General features: G+C 37.2%; 1 protein-coding gene across 4 annotated transcripts in view; it reads right to left on the reverse strand.

Moving 5' to 3' along the window:
* The window catches only part of RPS6KC1 (ribosomal protein S6 kinase C1), a 180,827-nt gene that overhangs the window by 67,027 nt on the left and 96,090 nt on the right, over positions 1-17,710 (reverse strand). For all 4 annotated transcript variants that reach the window (XM_039230102.1, XM_039230101.1, XM_039230104.1 and 1 more), the window contains exon 8: positions 11,850-11,942. In XM_039230102.1, coding sequence (XP_039086033.1) covers positions 11,850-11,942 — 93 coding nt within the window. The remainder of the gene's footprint in view (positions 1-11,849; positions 11,943-17,710) is intronic.

The following is a 17,710-nucleotide window of genomic DNA, read 5'->3' on the forward strand; positions in this document are numbered from 1 at the left end:
TCAAGACTTCATAGCTCACTTCTCATAACACCAAATAACATTCCATCATCTAGACATAATCCAGTGTCTTTATCCATTTACCTATTAAAGAACATCTTGGTTACTTCCAGGTTTTGGCAATTATGAATAAAGCTACTATAAACATCCATGTGCAGGTTTTGGTGTAGACATAAGTTTTGAACTCATTTAAGGCAAATACCAAGAAGGAATTTGCTGTATCATATGTTAGGACTATGTTTAGTTTTGGGGTTCCTGGGTGGCTCAATCTTAACTCACGGTTTGTGGGATCAAGCCCTGTGTCAGGCTCTTCACTGAGAGCTTGGAGCCTGCTTGGGATTCTGTCTCCGTCTCTCTCTGATTCTTTGCTGCTCTTTCCTCTGTATGCTTGCTCTCTCTCAAAGTAAATAAAAACTTAAAAAAAAAAAAAAAGGTTCTTTCTCTCCCTCTGTCCCTCCCCTGCTTGCACTCTCACTCTAAAAAACAAACAAAAAATATGCTTAGTTTTGTAAGAAGCCACCAAACTGTCTTCCAAAATGGATATACCATTTTGCATTTCCACCAGCAATGAAAGAATTCCTGTTGTTTCACATCCTTGTCAGCATTTGGTGTTGTTGGTGTTCTAAATTATGGCCACTCCATAATACCATTTCACTTTTTTTTAAGTTTGAATATACCTGATGATGTATGATGTGGAGTATCTTTTCAAATGTCTATTTGTCATCTGTATATCTTCTTTGGTAACATGTCTGTTCAGAACTTTTGCCCTTTTTTAAAAAAAATCAAGTTGTTCATTTAGGTTTTAAGAGTTCTTTATATATTTTGGGTAATTCCTTATATGTCTTTTACAAATATTCTTTCCCAATATGTACCTTGTCTTATCCTCTTGACAGTGTCTTTTGCAGAGGAGAAGTTTTTAATTTTAATGAAGTATAGCTTATCAATTATTTCTTTCACATGTCATGCCTTTGGTGCTATATCTGAAATCATTGCTATATACAAGGTCATCTAGATTCTCTTCTATTTTATCTTCTAGAAATTTTATGTTGTTATGGTTTTGTGTTTTCATTTATATCTATGATCTACTTTGGGAGTTCATTTCGTTGAATGACGTAAGGTCTGTGTCTAAATCCACTTTTTTATATGTGGCTGTCTGCTGGATGTGGAGTTCCAGTACCATTTGTACCCATAGTATTGCTTTTAGTCCTTTGTCCAAGATCCCTAGACTAAACTCATGTAGATCTATTTCTGGGCACTCTAGTCTGTTCGATGAATCTGTCTATTCTTTCATAAACGTCTTAATTAGTGTAGCTTTATAGTAAGTCTTATAGTTGGGTAGAGATAGTCGTCTGAGTTTATTCTTTTCCTTCAATACTGTGTTGGATTTTCTTCAATATTGGGTTGGACTTTTGTCACTCAATAAAAACTTTAGAATAATTTTCTCAATAGCCAAAAAATTACTGACAGTGATTTTGATTGGGATTACACTCAATGTATTGATCAAACTGGGAAGAATTGACATCTTGACATTAATAGTCCTCCTAGCTATGAACATGTAACATTTCTTCATTTAGTTCTTTTTTTATTTGTTTCCTTAGAGTTTTGTAGTTTTCCTCATATAGATAGTATACACATTTTGTCAGATTTATACCTAAGTATTCTTTTCTTTTTTCTTTTTCTTTCTTTCTTTCTTTCCTTCTTTCCTTCTTTCCTTCTTTCCTTCTTTCCTTCTTTCCTTCTTTCTTTCTTTCTTTCTTTCTTTCTTTCTTTCTTTCTTTCTTTCTTTCCTTCCTTCCTTCCTTCCTTCCTTCCTTCCTTCTTTCTTTCTTTCTTTCTTTCTTTCTTTCTTCTTTCTTTCTCTTTCTTTTCTTCCTTTCTTTACTTCCTTCCTTCCTTTCTTTTTTTTAATGTAGGCTCCACACCCAGTGTAGGACTTGAATTCATGACCTTGAGATCAAGAGTCACAGGCTCTATCCACTGAGCCAGCCAGCACTCCAGTATTTCATTTTTTTGAAATACTATAAAGGATATTGTGTTTGTCTGTGTGGGTATGTTTATGTATATTTGTTTACTTTGAAGAGAAAGAGAGACAGAGGATGAGCAGGAGAAGGGTAGAGAGTCATGGTCTCATGGTTTGTGATAATCAAGCCCTGCATCATCTATGCTGACAGTGAAGAGCCTGCTTGGGATTCTCTTTTTCTCTCTCTCTGCTCCTCCGCCACTCGCACTCTCTCTCTCAAAAGAAATAAACTTAAAAAAAAATCATAGTGTATAGCTCTTTCTATACTGGATTCAATTTGCTAATATTCTGATTAGGGTTTTTGCACCTATATTCAGGAGATATATTGGCCTGCAGTTTTCACTACTTATAATAGCTTTTGTTTTAGTTATTAGGATAATACTATCCTTATAAAATGAGTTAGAAAGTATTCCTTCAGCTGCTATATTCTGAAAGAGACTGTAGGGAATTGGTATAATCTCTTCCTTAAAAGTTTGGTAGAGTTCACCAGTGAGCCCAGATAGGCTGATGCTTTCTGTTCTGGAAGGTTCTTAATTCAATTTCTTTATAGGTATAGGCCTATTCAGATTGTATATTTCTTATTATGAGAGTTTTGGCAGATTGTGTCTTTCAAGAAATTGGTCCATTTCATCTAGGTTACCAAGTCTGTAGACATGGAATTGCTCACAATATTCCTTTATTACTCTTCTAATGTCCATGTCTGTACTAATATCTTCTCTCTCATTTTTGACATTAGAAATTTATGCATGCTGTCTTTTTTTCTTACTTAGCTTGGCTAAAAGCTTATTGGTTTCACTTATCTTTTCAAAGAATCAGCTTTTGGTTTTGTTCATTTTCTTTGATTTCCTGTTTTCAATGCCATTGATTTCTCCTTAAATTTTTATTATTTCTTTTCTTCTACTTACTTTAAATTTGATCTTCTTTTTCTAGTTTCCTAAGGTCAAAATTTAAATGACTGATTTTAGAGCTCATCATTTTTAATACATGCATTCACTGATATAAATTTCCCTCTAGTACTACTTTTGCTGCATCTCACAAACTGTGATTATGTTTTCATTTTCACTGAATTCACACTATTTCAAATCTTCTCTTCAGATTTCTTCTTTGACCTCTGTGTTACTTAGAAGTGTTATTGGAATACCTGGGTGGCTCAGCCAGTTAATCATCCAACTCTTGATTTTGGCTCAGGTCATGATCTCATGTTTGTAAAATGGAGCCCCGCGTCCAGGCTCTGTGAAGACAATGTGAAGCCTGCTTGGGATTCTCTCGCATGCTCTCCCTTTCCCTCCTCTGTTCATTGTGCATGTTCTCTCTCTCTCTCAAAATAAATAAACATTTTTTTAAAAAGAATTTGTTAGAAGTGTGTTATTTAATCTCCACATATTTGGGGATATTCCAGTCATATTTCTGTTATTAATTTCTACTTTAATTCCACTGTGGTCTGATAGTAAATATTCTATGTTTCTTATTTATTTATTTTATTTTTGAGAGAGAGAACAGAATGAGTGAGAGACAGGGAGGGGCTGAAAGAAAGGGAGACACAGAATCTGAAGTAGGCTCCAGGCTCTGAGCTGTCAGCACAGAGCCCAATGTGGGACTCAAACTCATGAACTGCGAGACCATGACCTGAGCTGAAGTCGGACATTTAACTGACTGAGCCACCAAGGGGCCCCTCTATGTTTCTATCATTTTAAAGGTGTCAAGTAGTGTTTTATGACCCAGAATGTGGTCTAACTTGGTGAATGTTCCATGTGAGCTTAAGAAGAAAATATTTTCTGCTTTTGTTGGATGAAGAAATCTACAAATGTTCAGCCATGTCCAATTCTGTTGATTGATGGGTTCAACTATGTTCCAGTGATTTTCTGTCAGCTCAATCTGTCCATCTCTGATAGGTGTTGAAGTCTCCAACTGTAATAGTAGAAATATCCATTTCTCTTTGTAGTTTTTTCAGCTTTTGCCTCATATATTTTGATGCTCAGTGTTAGGCACAATACTCTCTATGAATTGTTATATCTTCTTGGAGAATTGACCTGTTATTATTATGAAATGTCTCTCTTTACTCCTGATAATTTGCCTTGCTCTGAAGTCTGCTCTGTCTCAAATTATTATAGCTACTCCCACTTTGTTTGGATCAGTATGAACATGGTATAAACCTTTCTCTAACCCTCTACTTTTAATCTATATGTGTCTTTTATATTTAAAGTGACAACTTATAGACAACAAATAGTTGCTTCCTGTTTCTTTATTAACTCTGACAATCTCTGTCTCTTAATTGGTGCATCTGGAGCACTCATGTTTATGATTACTGATATAATTGGATATCTACCACAGTTTTCAATGCTTTCTATTCACTGCCTTTGTTCAATTTTTCCTTCGATTCTTTTTCTGCCATTTGTGGCTTTAATTGAGTATTTTGCATGATTCCATTTTCTTTCCCTTCTTACCATATCAGTTATGTTTTTTTTTTTTTCATTTTTCTTAGTGGTTGCCCTAGAGTTTGCAATCTACATTTACAACTAATCCGAGTCCACTTTCAAAGAACACAACACTGCTTCTCAAGTAGTTCAAGTACCTTATAATAGCAAAATATTCCTAATTCATCTCTCCAATCCCTTAGATCATTGCTCTTACTCATTTCCCTTGCACATAAGTATACATATTTCTTACTATTATTTTAAGCAGACTGTTCCTTTCCCTTTCTTCCTCTTCTGAGATTCTCACTGCGTGTGTGTTTCATCTGTGCAGCTGTCCTACAGTTCTTGGATGTTCCATGTTTTTAGTCTTCGTTCTCTTTGCTTTTTAGTTTTGGAAGTTTCTACTGACATATCCTCAAGCTGAAAAACTCTTTCCTCGTCCTCGTCCAGTCTGTTTATGAGCCTATCAAGACATTCTGTTATTTTTATTTATTTAATTTTTAAAGTTTATTTATTTGAGAGTGAGTGGGAGAGGGGCAGAGAGAGAGGGGGAGCGAGTATCCCAAGCAGGTTCCTTACTGGCAGCACAGAGTCTGACACAGGGCTTGAACTTAAGAAACTGCTAGATCACGATCTGAGCCGAAACCAAGAGTCAAATGTTTAACCAACTGAGCCACCCAGGCACCCCTATATTTTCTATTTCTTTGTTAGGACTTTCTACTTTTTTGTTTGTTTCATATATGTTTGTAATTGCTCACTGACGTATTTTTATGATGGCTGCTTTAAAATCTTTGTCAGATAAATCTAGCATCTATGTCACCTCTGTGTTGGTAACAGTTGATTGTCTCTTCTCAATGATTTTCTATAGAAACCTGGACATTTCAGACATATTATAAGACTCTGCCTCTTGTAAATTATTTTATTTTAGCAGTCCTTCCCTGACATGATTCTGATGGGGGAAAGGGATAATCAGTCTGAAACTACCAGGTGGCAATGGAAGCTCAGGTTCCCTGTTTGGCTTTCACTGACACCTGAGGGAGGAAAATGGGACCCCTGGTTACTGCTGGGTAGGAGCAGGAGACCAGGCCTCAGCAGATACCACCCTGGCTGCGAAGAACAGAAGGCCCTCGTTACTGTTCCTCATGTGCCCTTCACTTTACAGCACATGGGAGGTGGCTTCATTACCACTGGGTAGTGGTCAAACCCTGAGTCTCTCCCAGGCCCCCTCTAATACTACCACAGTGGGGAAAGGAAAGGGAGTCTTTTTACCACCAGGTACAGCTAAAAGTCCAGGCTTCCCAAGAGATCACAATGAACGTGTGTCATTTCTGCCCACTGGGGATACAAGACCCAGATCCCCACCTGGCCATTTCTGGCACCTGCCAAACAGGAGGGTGTAGCACCTCAGGGCAGCCTTGCAAGAATGAAAGTCTAGGTACCTCCGTGGTCTCTGCTAGCGGTGATGGGGCAGGGCCAAAGTCTTCCTGTGGGTTCGATGGAGTAGAGTGCTTACTGTCTAAAAGTTTTCTATCTGACTAAACTCCCCGTTTCATAGTCCTTTGGTTAGAAAGACCACGCTTTTGTTAAGTTTGGTTTTTGTCTGTCCCTATTAGCTTTGCTGAGTTGCCCATTTCTCTAACATCTAGTCTGAAACATGTGAGGAAAAGAAAGTACAGGGAGTTCACCACCACGCAGTCATTGGATCCCACGGTCATTAGCCAGACTTCCTTCTACTCTCCAGTTTCCAGTCTACTTCTTCTTTGTTTTCTCAATAACATCCAGAGTTTTAGTTAGACTTGATAGGGAAAATAGGAAAAAGGATCTCAATTCCATCTTTCTACAAGCAGAAGTGCAACATTTGTAATCTGATTATCACTTAGGCAATACTTTTGCCACACTGTTTAAATAAAGGACAAGTTCCTATTAATACAGTTCAACCTAATGTTCCCTCAATGAGCAAATACCCAAATATTGATGCTTCTGTGTTCTCAATAAGGACAGTTTACCTATATATCACAGGAAATACTATTTAGGAAACTTAAAAACATAACTATTTATTTTGTACTTATTTTTAAGGCTCTCTTAACATCTACTCAATTTGAACAATCTCCGCAAATGTTTTCAAAAATATTTAAGCTGAAATTATATTTTTCCAGTGGCAAGTCAACCTAAGAATTCTGACTAGCAAGCTTCAGATAGAGTTCAGAAGCTACCCTGATTACAAAAATACCTAAGCACTGGATGTAATAAATAGTGATTAGCTTACAAAGTGTGTGGCACCTCTCATAACAATGACTTCTAAAGCATCCTGTTGAAGTTGTTTTTCAAGGAATGACAATGAATTTGAGCAACACAGCCATACCATCTTCACGGGCTGACCCTGCAAACACCATACACACACCCACATGCAGGATGAGTCTGGCTACACACAACCCAGAAGACTTAACTAGACATGAAGGGATCACATCTTGGTATTATTACCGATGTTCAAGTCAGCATCTTCCTAGCCCCCGCCCTCGTTTTTTTTAACTCTTTTTAAACTCAGGAAGTTGCAAAAACAGTACAGTCCCGTGTACCGTTCACTCAGCTTCTCCAAATGATGATATTTTATATAGTTATAGCACAATATCAAAACTAGGAAACTGCCAGTAGTACTTTACTGTTTACTAGACTACAGACTCCTTTATCCTTTTATTTTTTTTAATGTTCATTTATTTTGGGGAGAGAGATAGTGTGTGAGCAGTGGAGGGGCAGAGAGAAAGGGAGACAGAGACTCCAAAGCCAGCTCTGACAGTGTAGAGCCCAATGTGGGGCTCAAACTCACAAACCACGAGATTATGACCTGAGCCAAAGTCAGAGGCTTAACCGACTGAGCCACCGAGGTGCCCTTGCTGTATCAGTTTAATAGATAAGTTATACAATAGTGAACTTTCACAGAAACTCTTCCTACACTTGGGTATTCTAGTACTAAATAACGAATCCAGACTTCTAACTCAACTGCAAATTACCTACACATAAGCAATCCTTATACATACATACCTCATGCACGTAAACACAAAAGTTTGCACCCACACATGCACAAATTTATGTGAAAACAACAGCAATCCATTCTTTTCATCCATGTATTCGTGTTCTACTAATTTCTACTTTCCCTTGCTATTACTACATGAGGACTATGTGCAAGTGAATCTGAGGGCTAAAAGAAATCTTTATCTAAACTTCACCCAGTGCTTGGATTCCTTCTACAACATCCCCACCAATGACCCTTCAACCTTTGCTTGAATATCTCTAATGACAAGAAACAAATAAGTATGATGAAATCCAGTCAGCCGTTAGTCAATCCTAATTCTCAAAATCATTAGCTAAACTTTGAAAACTTATACTCATTTAGCTCTGATTGTATCCTTGGGGATATTAAAAAGCAAGTCTTATCCTTCATTACATTTGCTTTGCCTAGATCTTAGCTTGCACCTCTTGATCTGGAATAATTAATATCCCCTTTCACCCTCAATATTTGAACAAACATTACTTAATCACGTTGTCCTGGATAGTCCTCCAAAAATAGGAGGGACACATACGTTTTGATTAGGTTATGCATACTTCATGTTTTTAGCTATTCTCTGTATGATTTTGAGGGTCTTCACTAGCCTGATCGAATGTTCACAAGCTTATTTATATTCCAAGAGCCCTAATACTTAAATTCCTTGTTGCACATATGTATTAATAATGGATTTTGTAATCCAATTAAAGAACAGGAAATCATTTATTTCCCTTTGAATACTAGACCAAGATGTAGCAATGGCATTATTATCTCTGGGTACAGATACCTGAGTGTCTAGAGCAATGGTACTAGGGAACAGTCTCACATTCTACCAGTAGGTGTCACTCTACATACGATGTATTTAGAATTATTTAAGTTTCAATTTATTCTTTCAACAAATATTTATTAAGCACCCATTAGGTGCCAAGCATGATTCTAGGCACTAAGAACATAAAGAAGAAGACAGACAAGATGTTATTCTCATGGAATTTATGGTATAGAGACTGATGAACAAATTTGCTTTATTTATTTTCTATATAGAAGTCGGTAAAATCCTATTGCCGGGAAAATTTTATTTTCCTAAGTTAATAGACAACAACACTCAAATTAACTCATAAAGAACAAATAATGTAATGAAGCAGAATCAGAAAAACTGTAGTCTGTATAGACTAGATTAATGTACCCTGTGTATTTTCTACACTATTCTTCCAATCTTTCCATTTCTAAAACCCGAATGGAAAACAATTTATCTTTAAAAACAATTCAAATTTTTGGGGGTGCCTGAGTGGCTCAGTTGGATAAGCATCTAACTCTTGGTTTTGGCTCAGGTCATGAACTCATGGTTTGTGAGTTCAAGCCCCACCCAGGGCTCTGCACTCTGGGGGCAAAGCATGCTTCAGATCTTCTCTCTCTCTCTCTCTGCCCCTCCCTCACTTGCACTCTCTCTCTCTCTCTCAGAAAGAAATAAACATTTTTTTAAATTCAAATTTTTAAAAATCTATTCATGTTTTTATGAAGACTTAGAAATTTTAAAAGATTATTTGCTAAGCTTATTAATTCCCAAATACATATTTAGTTATCTCTACTTAGAAAAGTTAAATGTCACCTTCTCAACACCAAACATACTTCCCAGGTTAACAGAATATAGACAGTAGCAAATTATGCCTTAGCACACAATTTCGGAATTCCTCCACTGCTGAAAGTGCCTGTTTGGATAAACCTATGAGACTCATAGTTATTAGGAGGACTTCAAGGTGACTCACTCATGATTAGAGCACAGCAATGAAAGGTCATATTTTATCAAAACAAACAGATCAAAGAGAGGGGACAGACACTGCACATAAAAAAAGTATATTTGCTTGCACAGAAATCCAAGATCCTTGGAACTATTCAGTTCTTATTTTGCCTCTCTGTACTCTCAAACAGAATGTTCTCCAAACTGGAAAAGCTAGGGAAACATGGTTAAAGAAATATTTCAGGCTTAGAATTCTTTAAGTCAAAATTCAGTTTTATGAATTTGAGAAAAACAACGCTTACGATAATAAGACACCTAGAGTCCGTGTAATATTGAACCTACTGTTCCCTTTGGGATGCCTCAAACCATTACCTCTGTCTAAACTACCTGAGATATGCTGCATATTGTTCAGTTTTAGCAACAAATCACATGCATACTTTAGAACACACAAAATACTCAATGAACATTAAGTTCCAAATGACAACTGACGTGCTTCATAAAAGATGATTAAAAAAAAAAAAAAGGTCTACAACAGACACATGAAATGATGCTCAATGTCACTCATCATCAGGGAAATACAAATCAAAGCCACACTGAGACACCACCTTATGCTGGTCAGAGTGGCTACAATGAACAAATCAGGAGACTACAGACGCTGGCGAGGATGTGGAGAAACAGGTACCCTCCTGGGCTGTTGGTGAGAATACAAACTGGTACAGCCGCTCTGGAAAACAGTGTGGAAGTTCCTCAAAAAATTAACAATAGAACTCCCCTATGACCCAGCAATAGCACTGCTAGGAATTTATCCAAGGGATACAGGAGGGCTGATACATAGGGGCACACGTACCCCAATGTTTATAGCAACTCTTTCAAAATAGCCCAATTATAGAAAGAGCCTAAATGTCCATCAACTGATAAATGGATCAAGAAGATGTGGTTTATCTATACAATGGAATACTACTTGGCAATGAGAAAGAATGAAATCCCACCATTTGCAGCAACGTGGATGGAATGGTATTATGCTAAGTGAAATAAATCAGTCAGTGAAAGACAGATACCATATGTTTTCACCCATTTGTGGATCTTGAAAAACTTAACAGAAGACCATGGGGGAAGGGAAGGGAGCAAAAAAAATTACAGAGAGGGAGGGAGGCAAACCATAAGAGACTCTCAAATAAAAAGAGCAAATTGAGGGATGATGGGGAATGGGGAGAGGGGAAAGTAGGTGATGGGCACTGAGGAGGGCACTTGTTGGGATGAGCACTGGGAGTTATATGGAAACCAATTTAACAATAAATTATATTTTAAAAACAAAATATAAAAATAAAAATGGCCTAAATTAATTTACACCTTAATATTAAATAAAGCATTTTCTTTTACTTTGAAAGGTAAGGTGATGGTTGATCAAATACATTTAAAAATGGTTTATTGTGTGCGATTTTTTAATTTATTATTTTTTTAATGTTTTATTTATTTTTGAGAGAGACAGGGTGTGAGCAGGCAAGGCATAGCGAGAGAGGGAGACACAGAATCTAAAGCAGGCTCCAGGCTTTGAGCTAAGAGCTCAGAGCCCAATGTGGGGCCCAAACCAACAAAATGCAAGATCATGACCTGAGCAAAAGTCAGATGCTTAACTGACTGAGCCCCCTAGGTGCCCCATGTGTGGTTTTTAAATTACACTTGACGAGGCACCTGGGTGGCTCAGTTGGTTAAGCACCCAACTTCGGCTCAAGTCATGATCTCGTGATCTGTGGGTTCAAGCTCCGCATCGGGCTCTGTGCGGACACCTTGGAGCCTGCCTCAGATTCTGTCTCCATCTCTCTCTCTGCCCCTTCCCTGCTCACACTCTCTCTCTCAAAAAGCAAAACAAAACAAAATTTAAAAATAATAAATTATTTATTTATGTCTGCCAATACTGTGAAATTGTGGCATATCTGAGATGTCACCAAATTTGGAAAAACTCAATAGTGGATCTCTGTTATCTCTTTATTTTTATTCCAAATACAAAAATAAAGGAGATGTGGTTGGGGGGAGGTGTGTACTGGAAAAAACACTGCTCTTGGAGTCACAAAGATATAGGTTCAAACGCCAGTACTACCCTAAGTCAGCCATGTGATTTCTGGGTAAGTTACTTACTCTGTTCTACACACCACTTTCCCACCATGATGCAAAAAGCAGGGTTGTGAGAAGGATTAAGCAACTTGCTTTATATGAAATGCCTGTGTATGCCTGACACATTGTAGGTTCTCAGCAGACAGTAGGTCTTAAGAGGGTGACATTTTTCTTTTTGACCATTAGATTGACTATACCGGTTAATGTTGAAAACTACCAACAAGTTTTTGTAACTTACAAAAAGTATATCTTTACCCTGCTCTAGCAGGTTTATAAAACCAAAACCCCTTACTCAAAAGAATGCCAACAAATATGCACCTTATTCTTTAGCTCAAATATATTTTGCATGACCTTACATGAATTGCTTAGATAAAAGCTTTTTCTTTTCTGCTTTTGTTATTTTAAAGTGCAGATGCATTTGAGTCATTTTCTCCTTTTGTTTCATATCCTTAAGATCCAAAGCTTCAAAGACATAATGTCAGCATGCAGTCGGTTTATGACTGAACTCTTGAAGAGACACTGAAGAATTACCTTGTCAATCACCCCAAGGACTCTGAAGGCCTTCAGCTCCTCGGCGGGGCTCCTTAGGTTCCAAGGGGGCCTTGAACTTAGTGATCCTGGAGGCTAATGGAAGATATCAAAGATTATACATCAATCAGGGAGGTACTTGAAGGAAGACTGCCTGCTGAAGCAAATGCCAGGCCAAAGGAAGCTAAATTTATCATAAATCAGAGAATGAAAAGATGAAAGGAGGAAGTTTCTGTTTGTCTGTAATGTAAAATAAAAAAAATAATAAAATCAAAAAGAAAGAAAATCAAAAAGAAAAAGCAAGAAAAAAGTTGCAAGTAAATAAATCATGATAACATAGAAAACAAAATTTTAAAAAGAAAAAATAATGAGCTGATATAGTTTCTAGAGCAGTAATTCAATTCAAAACTATAGAGCTGTAATGAAACTTTGTAACAAATAGATAACTAAGACAACCATCCATCACAGCCTTATATTTATCCCAGATGGCCCAGAGTAATTGAGAAGGAGGGTACTAAAAAACAACGTAATAATCGATAAACTGGGGGAGAGAGGGAACACAAGTCATTCTCTCTCATCATGAAACTATAGTCTTTTATTGTTACTTTATAATCATATACTTAGGTATTTTAAGAGGATTGGCAGAGTCAAGTTTAACCAGAAGAACTGTCATTAATGGTGAAAAACAGAAACTCCACCATATAATCAATAATTGTTACAACTGAGGTTGTTTAAGCCTAGAAAAGAAATGATTTACAGTAGAAAAATATTTTTTAATATTTGAACATGTGTGATGTGGAAAACTAGGTCTGTTGGCTACCAAAAAAATAAATAAATAAAAGGTCAGTGAAAACAGGAAGGGATATTTCAGTACCACACATAGTAAAAGAATAAATCTCACTCCCTATCCACTGGTCTTAGTTTTTCCCCATCAGTAAAGTAAGACATTTTTTGTTGTCTGAAGTCTATAAGAAAATGCAGGAACACTGTTCTCTCCATGAATGGAAGACAACTATCCTGGTTAAACAAATATCATGACTAATAGTTACTGATATACCATTTTGGATACTTCAAGTCCTCGTGCAGACCAGTATCACCAGACAGAAAGCTCCCTGAGAACAAGAAATATGCCTTATTCATCTTTATCTACACAGTGCCTAGAGTGTTAGTCAAAAGGAGAGAGGAAAAGCAGAAAAGAGAGGAAGGAGGAAAAGAGGAAGAAAACGAAAGAAGGAGGTTACATAAAGAAATCAGGTGTCATTTACAACTGGGAAAACTATCATTTTTGAAATTTTCTAAAAGCAGCAATTCTAACTGCTTCCAAATATTTGTTTTTAGGTTTAGCAAGCAAGTACTAACTTCAGTGTGCCAGAAGAGGTGATGTTCCCCAACTTCTTACTGTATTGCTTGCAGTCTTTCTACTCCACAACACATTCTGATCATTAAAAATTAATCTCTCCCTAATCTATTACTAAGGAAGAGTAAGAATTGCTTGTGATTTCTGGTAAGAGAAATGTTAAGGAAAAGTTATGGGGGAAAAGAATATCCTATATTAAATGATAATTTATGCATTATATTCATCTTTGAATATATGGCCAAATGCATCTAACATCCATACCTCCTATTTATACCTTATACCTTCTTACTGATGGTATTGGAGCCTTCAGTTTTTCCAAAGAAAAGTTTTGGTTCACTGTGGTAATCTCAACAGCAAAGACAGCAAACTACAAATCTTTACAAACTGTACCTTTCAGTGAATAAGTACTATGCGCCCAGTATGTGCATGATAACTGAAATAATATAAACCATCGAAAGTCATGATCCCCTAGCTTTAAGAAGTTTACTACTTATTTGAAGAGACAAGCAAAATACATGAAAAATTAAATAATAACAAAACATTTTTTAGGAATTCAAGACATACACTTATCATATGATAAACTGTGATCTCAGAAAGAAATGGAACTAAAAATGATTTTAAATGCTATGTTGAAGTTAGGTTAGGAAATGGATATTCTATACAGGATTGGAAGGAAACTGGCCTGGTAGGGAAAAAATGTTCAGGTTGTAGAACAAAGGAAAATAAAATTAGGCACTTAGGGTTGGTCAGTTTTCACAGGCCTTGAATGCCAGTTCTGGACCATATTCTCCAGAGTCTAGAAAACAAGTTTTTGTATGAGAAACAACCTAAGGAAAACAGTGATTCAGTAAGCTTACTTCTGCAAAAATGGGAATGGTGAAATTGTAATGGGGAAAGACCAAAGGCAAAGTGATCATTAAAGTTCTCTTTCCACTTTAACCATCTATAAAAGTTTAAGATCAGAGAAATGAACAAAGAAAGATCATGAAATAAAATCATCAGTAAAAACTCCTGTATTCCTTATATGCAGCGCTTAAATTGGGTAGAATCCCTATAGATCTATTCCTTTTTTCAGATGGCAAAAGGAAACATAAATCCACAGAATTTTAAGAACAGAAAGAGACAGAGATCAAGTCCAATGTTCTTTTTTTTTTTTTTTCAGATGAGAAAACTGAGAAGAGGCAAGGTTAAGCAATTTGTCTAAGATGACAAAACTAGATAATATATAAGAAGGAATTACATCTTACTTATGAAATAATATAATATATTTGGGGAAACTCCAGCTAATGCTAAGGGAATGGGGGTTGGGCGATACAGTGTATTTCTAGGAAACATGGCTGATTTCCTTAATGAGAAAGGTAAAATTTTCATTTACGTATATTAACTACTGCAGCAGTCAATGCCTGAAGAAGCAAGGAGAAGTTGGATTCACCTATACCAAAACCAAACACAAGGGGTGAGAAGGGACAGAGGGTACACGATGGATCTTATGATACAAGAATGTATGATGAACCAACAATCTTCAAAACCAAAGATGGCAAATACTTATCACTCAACCCTTCAAGCCCATGCAGATATCTCTGTTCATCTCACACTCTGTATCACAATACAGTGTTCTTGGCAACCATGACCAGAGGATTGGGGTTAACACACTAATAAAACCTATTTCCCGTTTCTGTTCTACATTCTCTAAATGGCTAAGTGACACTTACCCTTGCTTTAGTTGGTTTCTTTAAAGTTGCTGTTTATCCTGCCCTGCCCACAGTTGTCTTCACTTGGTATGATTCTCTGTTTCAATGACATTTACCCCAATTCTTACCGAGCTGTTCCTGCAGTACTTAAACTTTAACATGCTTGCGCATCACCTGAGGATCTTGTTAAAATGGAGATTCTGATTAGGTCAGCCTGAGAGACACTAAGATTCTGCATTTCTAACAAGCTAAGAGGAGATGCTGATGCCACTGGTCCACCAACCACATTTGGAGTAGGGTTAGCTACCTGTCCTTAACCTAAGAGTAAGTCACCATTTTGGAGTGGGAGAAGATAAGGGTAAAAGGAAAAGCACTTTAAAAAAAAAAAAAAAAAAAAAATCCATCAAGAACGTACACTCTAAAACCTGATGGCTAACTACACTAGTTTCTGAACTTGGTTTCACCTGTATATTTTTGGCTTTGCCAAGACTTTCCCTGGTAACTTATTAACCCTCAAACCCAGTGTCCTAGCCTCTCTTCCATCACATTTCAAGGATGTGTCTTCACTGCAGTACTATTATTGATGTGGAATGCCCCCAATTGCCATCTAGGCTTTGTCTATGTCTCACTAAGGGTGACACAATACTCATTTTAAAATATTTTCTAGGGGCGCCTGAGTGGCTCAGTAGGTTAAGCATCTGACTTCATTCAGCTCAGGTCATGATCTCATGGTTCAAGGGTTCAAGCCCTGCATGGGGCTCTGTGCTGACAGCTCAGAGCCTGGAGGCTGCTTTGGATTCTGTATCTCCCTCTCTCTCTGCCCCTCCCCCGTTCATGATCCGTTTCTCTCTCTCTGCCTCTCGAAAATGAATAAACATTAAAAAAAATTTTACTAAATAAATATTTTCTAAAGAAGAATTGAAAAATATCAATAACACCAGTCAACAAAATGCACAACAGGAAAATATTTTCAATATCATAATAACTGTACTCAAAAATCTACAAATATTCAGGAAAGGCATATATTCTACATGTAAATTTTCATTTACATCTTGTTTCACTGCATGACAAAATACGTATTCATACTTTAGAAACAACACAATATTTTATGTCCTAAATTTAGACCATTTATTGTCTTTTTCCAAATTTCCATGATCTTAAGTTTACAATTCCTAGAGCTAAAAAGAGCAAAAATGCTTTTACAAGGCTTTTCCAGGAAAATTCCCTCTTAATATTAATTCTTGGGGCACGTGGGTGGCTCAGGCAGTTGAGCATCTGACTTCAGCTCAGGTCATGATCTTGTGGTTTGTGAGTCCAATCCCCACAGTGGGCTCACTGCTGTCAGCACAGAGCCTACTTCAGATCCTCTGTCCCCTTCTCTGCCCTTTCTCAGCTTGTGCTCTCTCAAAGAAAAATAAAATAAAAACATTTAAAATATATATTAATTCTTAAATCAAAGTCCTCTGCAATTAAAAAAAAAAAACTAAAAGGAAAAGGGGACACCTCGGTGGCTCAGTTGGTTAAGTGTCTGACTTCGGCTCAGGTCATGATCTCACGGTTCATGGGTTCGAGTCCATCATCAGGCTCTGTGCTGACAGCTCAGAGCCTGGAGCCTGGTTGAGATTCTGTGTCTCCCTCTCTCTCTGCCCCTCTCCCTCTCATGCTGTTTTTTTCTCTCTCTCAAAAATAAATAAACATTAAAAAAAAAAAAAAGAAGAACTCTGTCTGTCAGGTAAGACTTTACTTTTACTTTAAAGAAAATTCATTTCCTTTTTTCCTGAAACCTGCCCCTTAAGTTTTTCTAGAGCCTATTAATAATGAAGTAATGAAGAAAACAAAGAGTCAAAAAGGACTTTTGCTTTTTTCTGTCATTTTTAAAAAAGGATATTACCATCAATGACTGGGAAATTTAGAACCTTTATTTTTACCACAAGAGTCTCATAAATAAATTTAGTAAAGCAAAAGTTTAAATCATCACAGAAAACACAGGTGGAGTGAGTCATGACTTGGACTGCACCAAAGGAGAAAACAACTATCAACCAAAAATGTTAAAACCAGAAAGGATTCCTTTATTTTCCTAATCAACTAGACTAAAAAGAAATGTTTGCCCACGGATTTGAGAGACAATATCTGCTTTTGCACTGAATTTAAGAGCTAATGGGCCTCAGAAATCATTTATACTAATCCTCTGATTGTGTTGGTTGAAACTGAGGCCTAAAGATGGTTAAAAAAGAAAATAATGAATTCACCAAGCTAATCAAGAACCTCTACAAGACATTTAAGTTAGATAATAGATAAGGAAATAATTGAGCATGCCCCTGATCTAAGTAAGGGCCAGGTTTGAGAGCATAAAATACAGAAGTGAAATGGGGCACCTGGGGGCCTGGGCGCCAACTCCGGCTCAGGTCATGATATCACGGTTCGTAGGTTTGAGCCCCGCGTTGGGCTCTGTGCTGATAGCCAGCTCAGAGCCTGGAGCTGTTTCAGATTCTGTGTCTCCCTGTCTCTCTGACCCTCCCCTGCTCACGCTGTCTCTGTCTCTCTCTCTCTCTCTCTCTCCCTTTCTCTCTCTCTCTCAGAAATAAAACATTAAAAAAAAAGAAGTGAGGGGCGCCTGGGTGGCTTAGTCGGTTAAGCGTCCGACTTTCGCTTAGGTCATGATCTCGCGGTGGGTTCGAGCCCCGCGTCGGGCTCTGTGCTGACTGCCAGCTCAGAGCCTGGAGCCTGTTTCAGTCTGTGACTCCCTCTCTCTCTGACCCTCCCCTGATCACGCTCTCTCTCTCTCTCCTAAAAATAAATAAAAATTTAAAAAAAAA

Source organism: Hyaena hyaena, unplaced genomic scaffold (genome assembly GCF_003009895.1).
Source record: "Hyaena hyaena isolate Hyena2069 unplaced genomic scaffold, ASM300989v1 scaffold_43, whole genome shotgun sequence".
Taxonomy (NCBI): domain Eukaryota; kingdom Metazoa; phylum Chordata; class Mammalia; order Carnivora; family Hyaenidae; genus Hyaena; species Hyaena hyaena.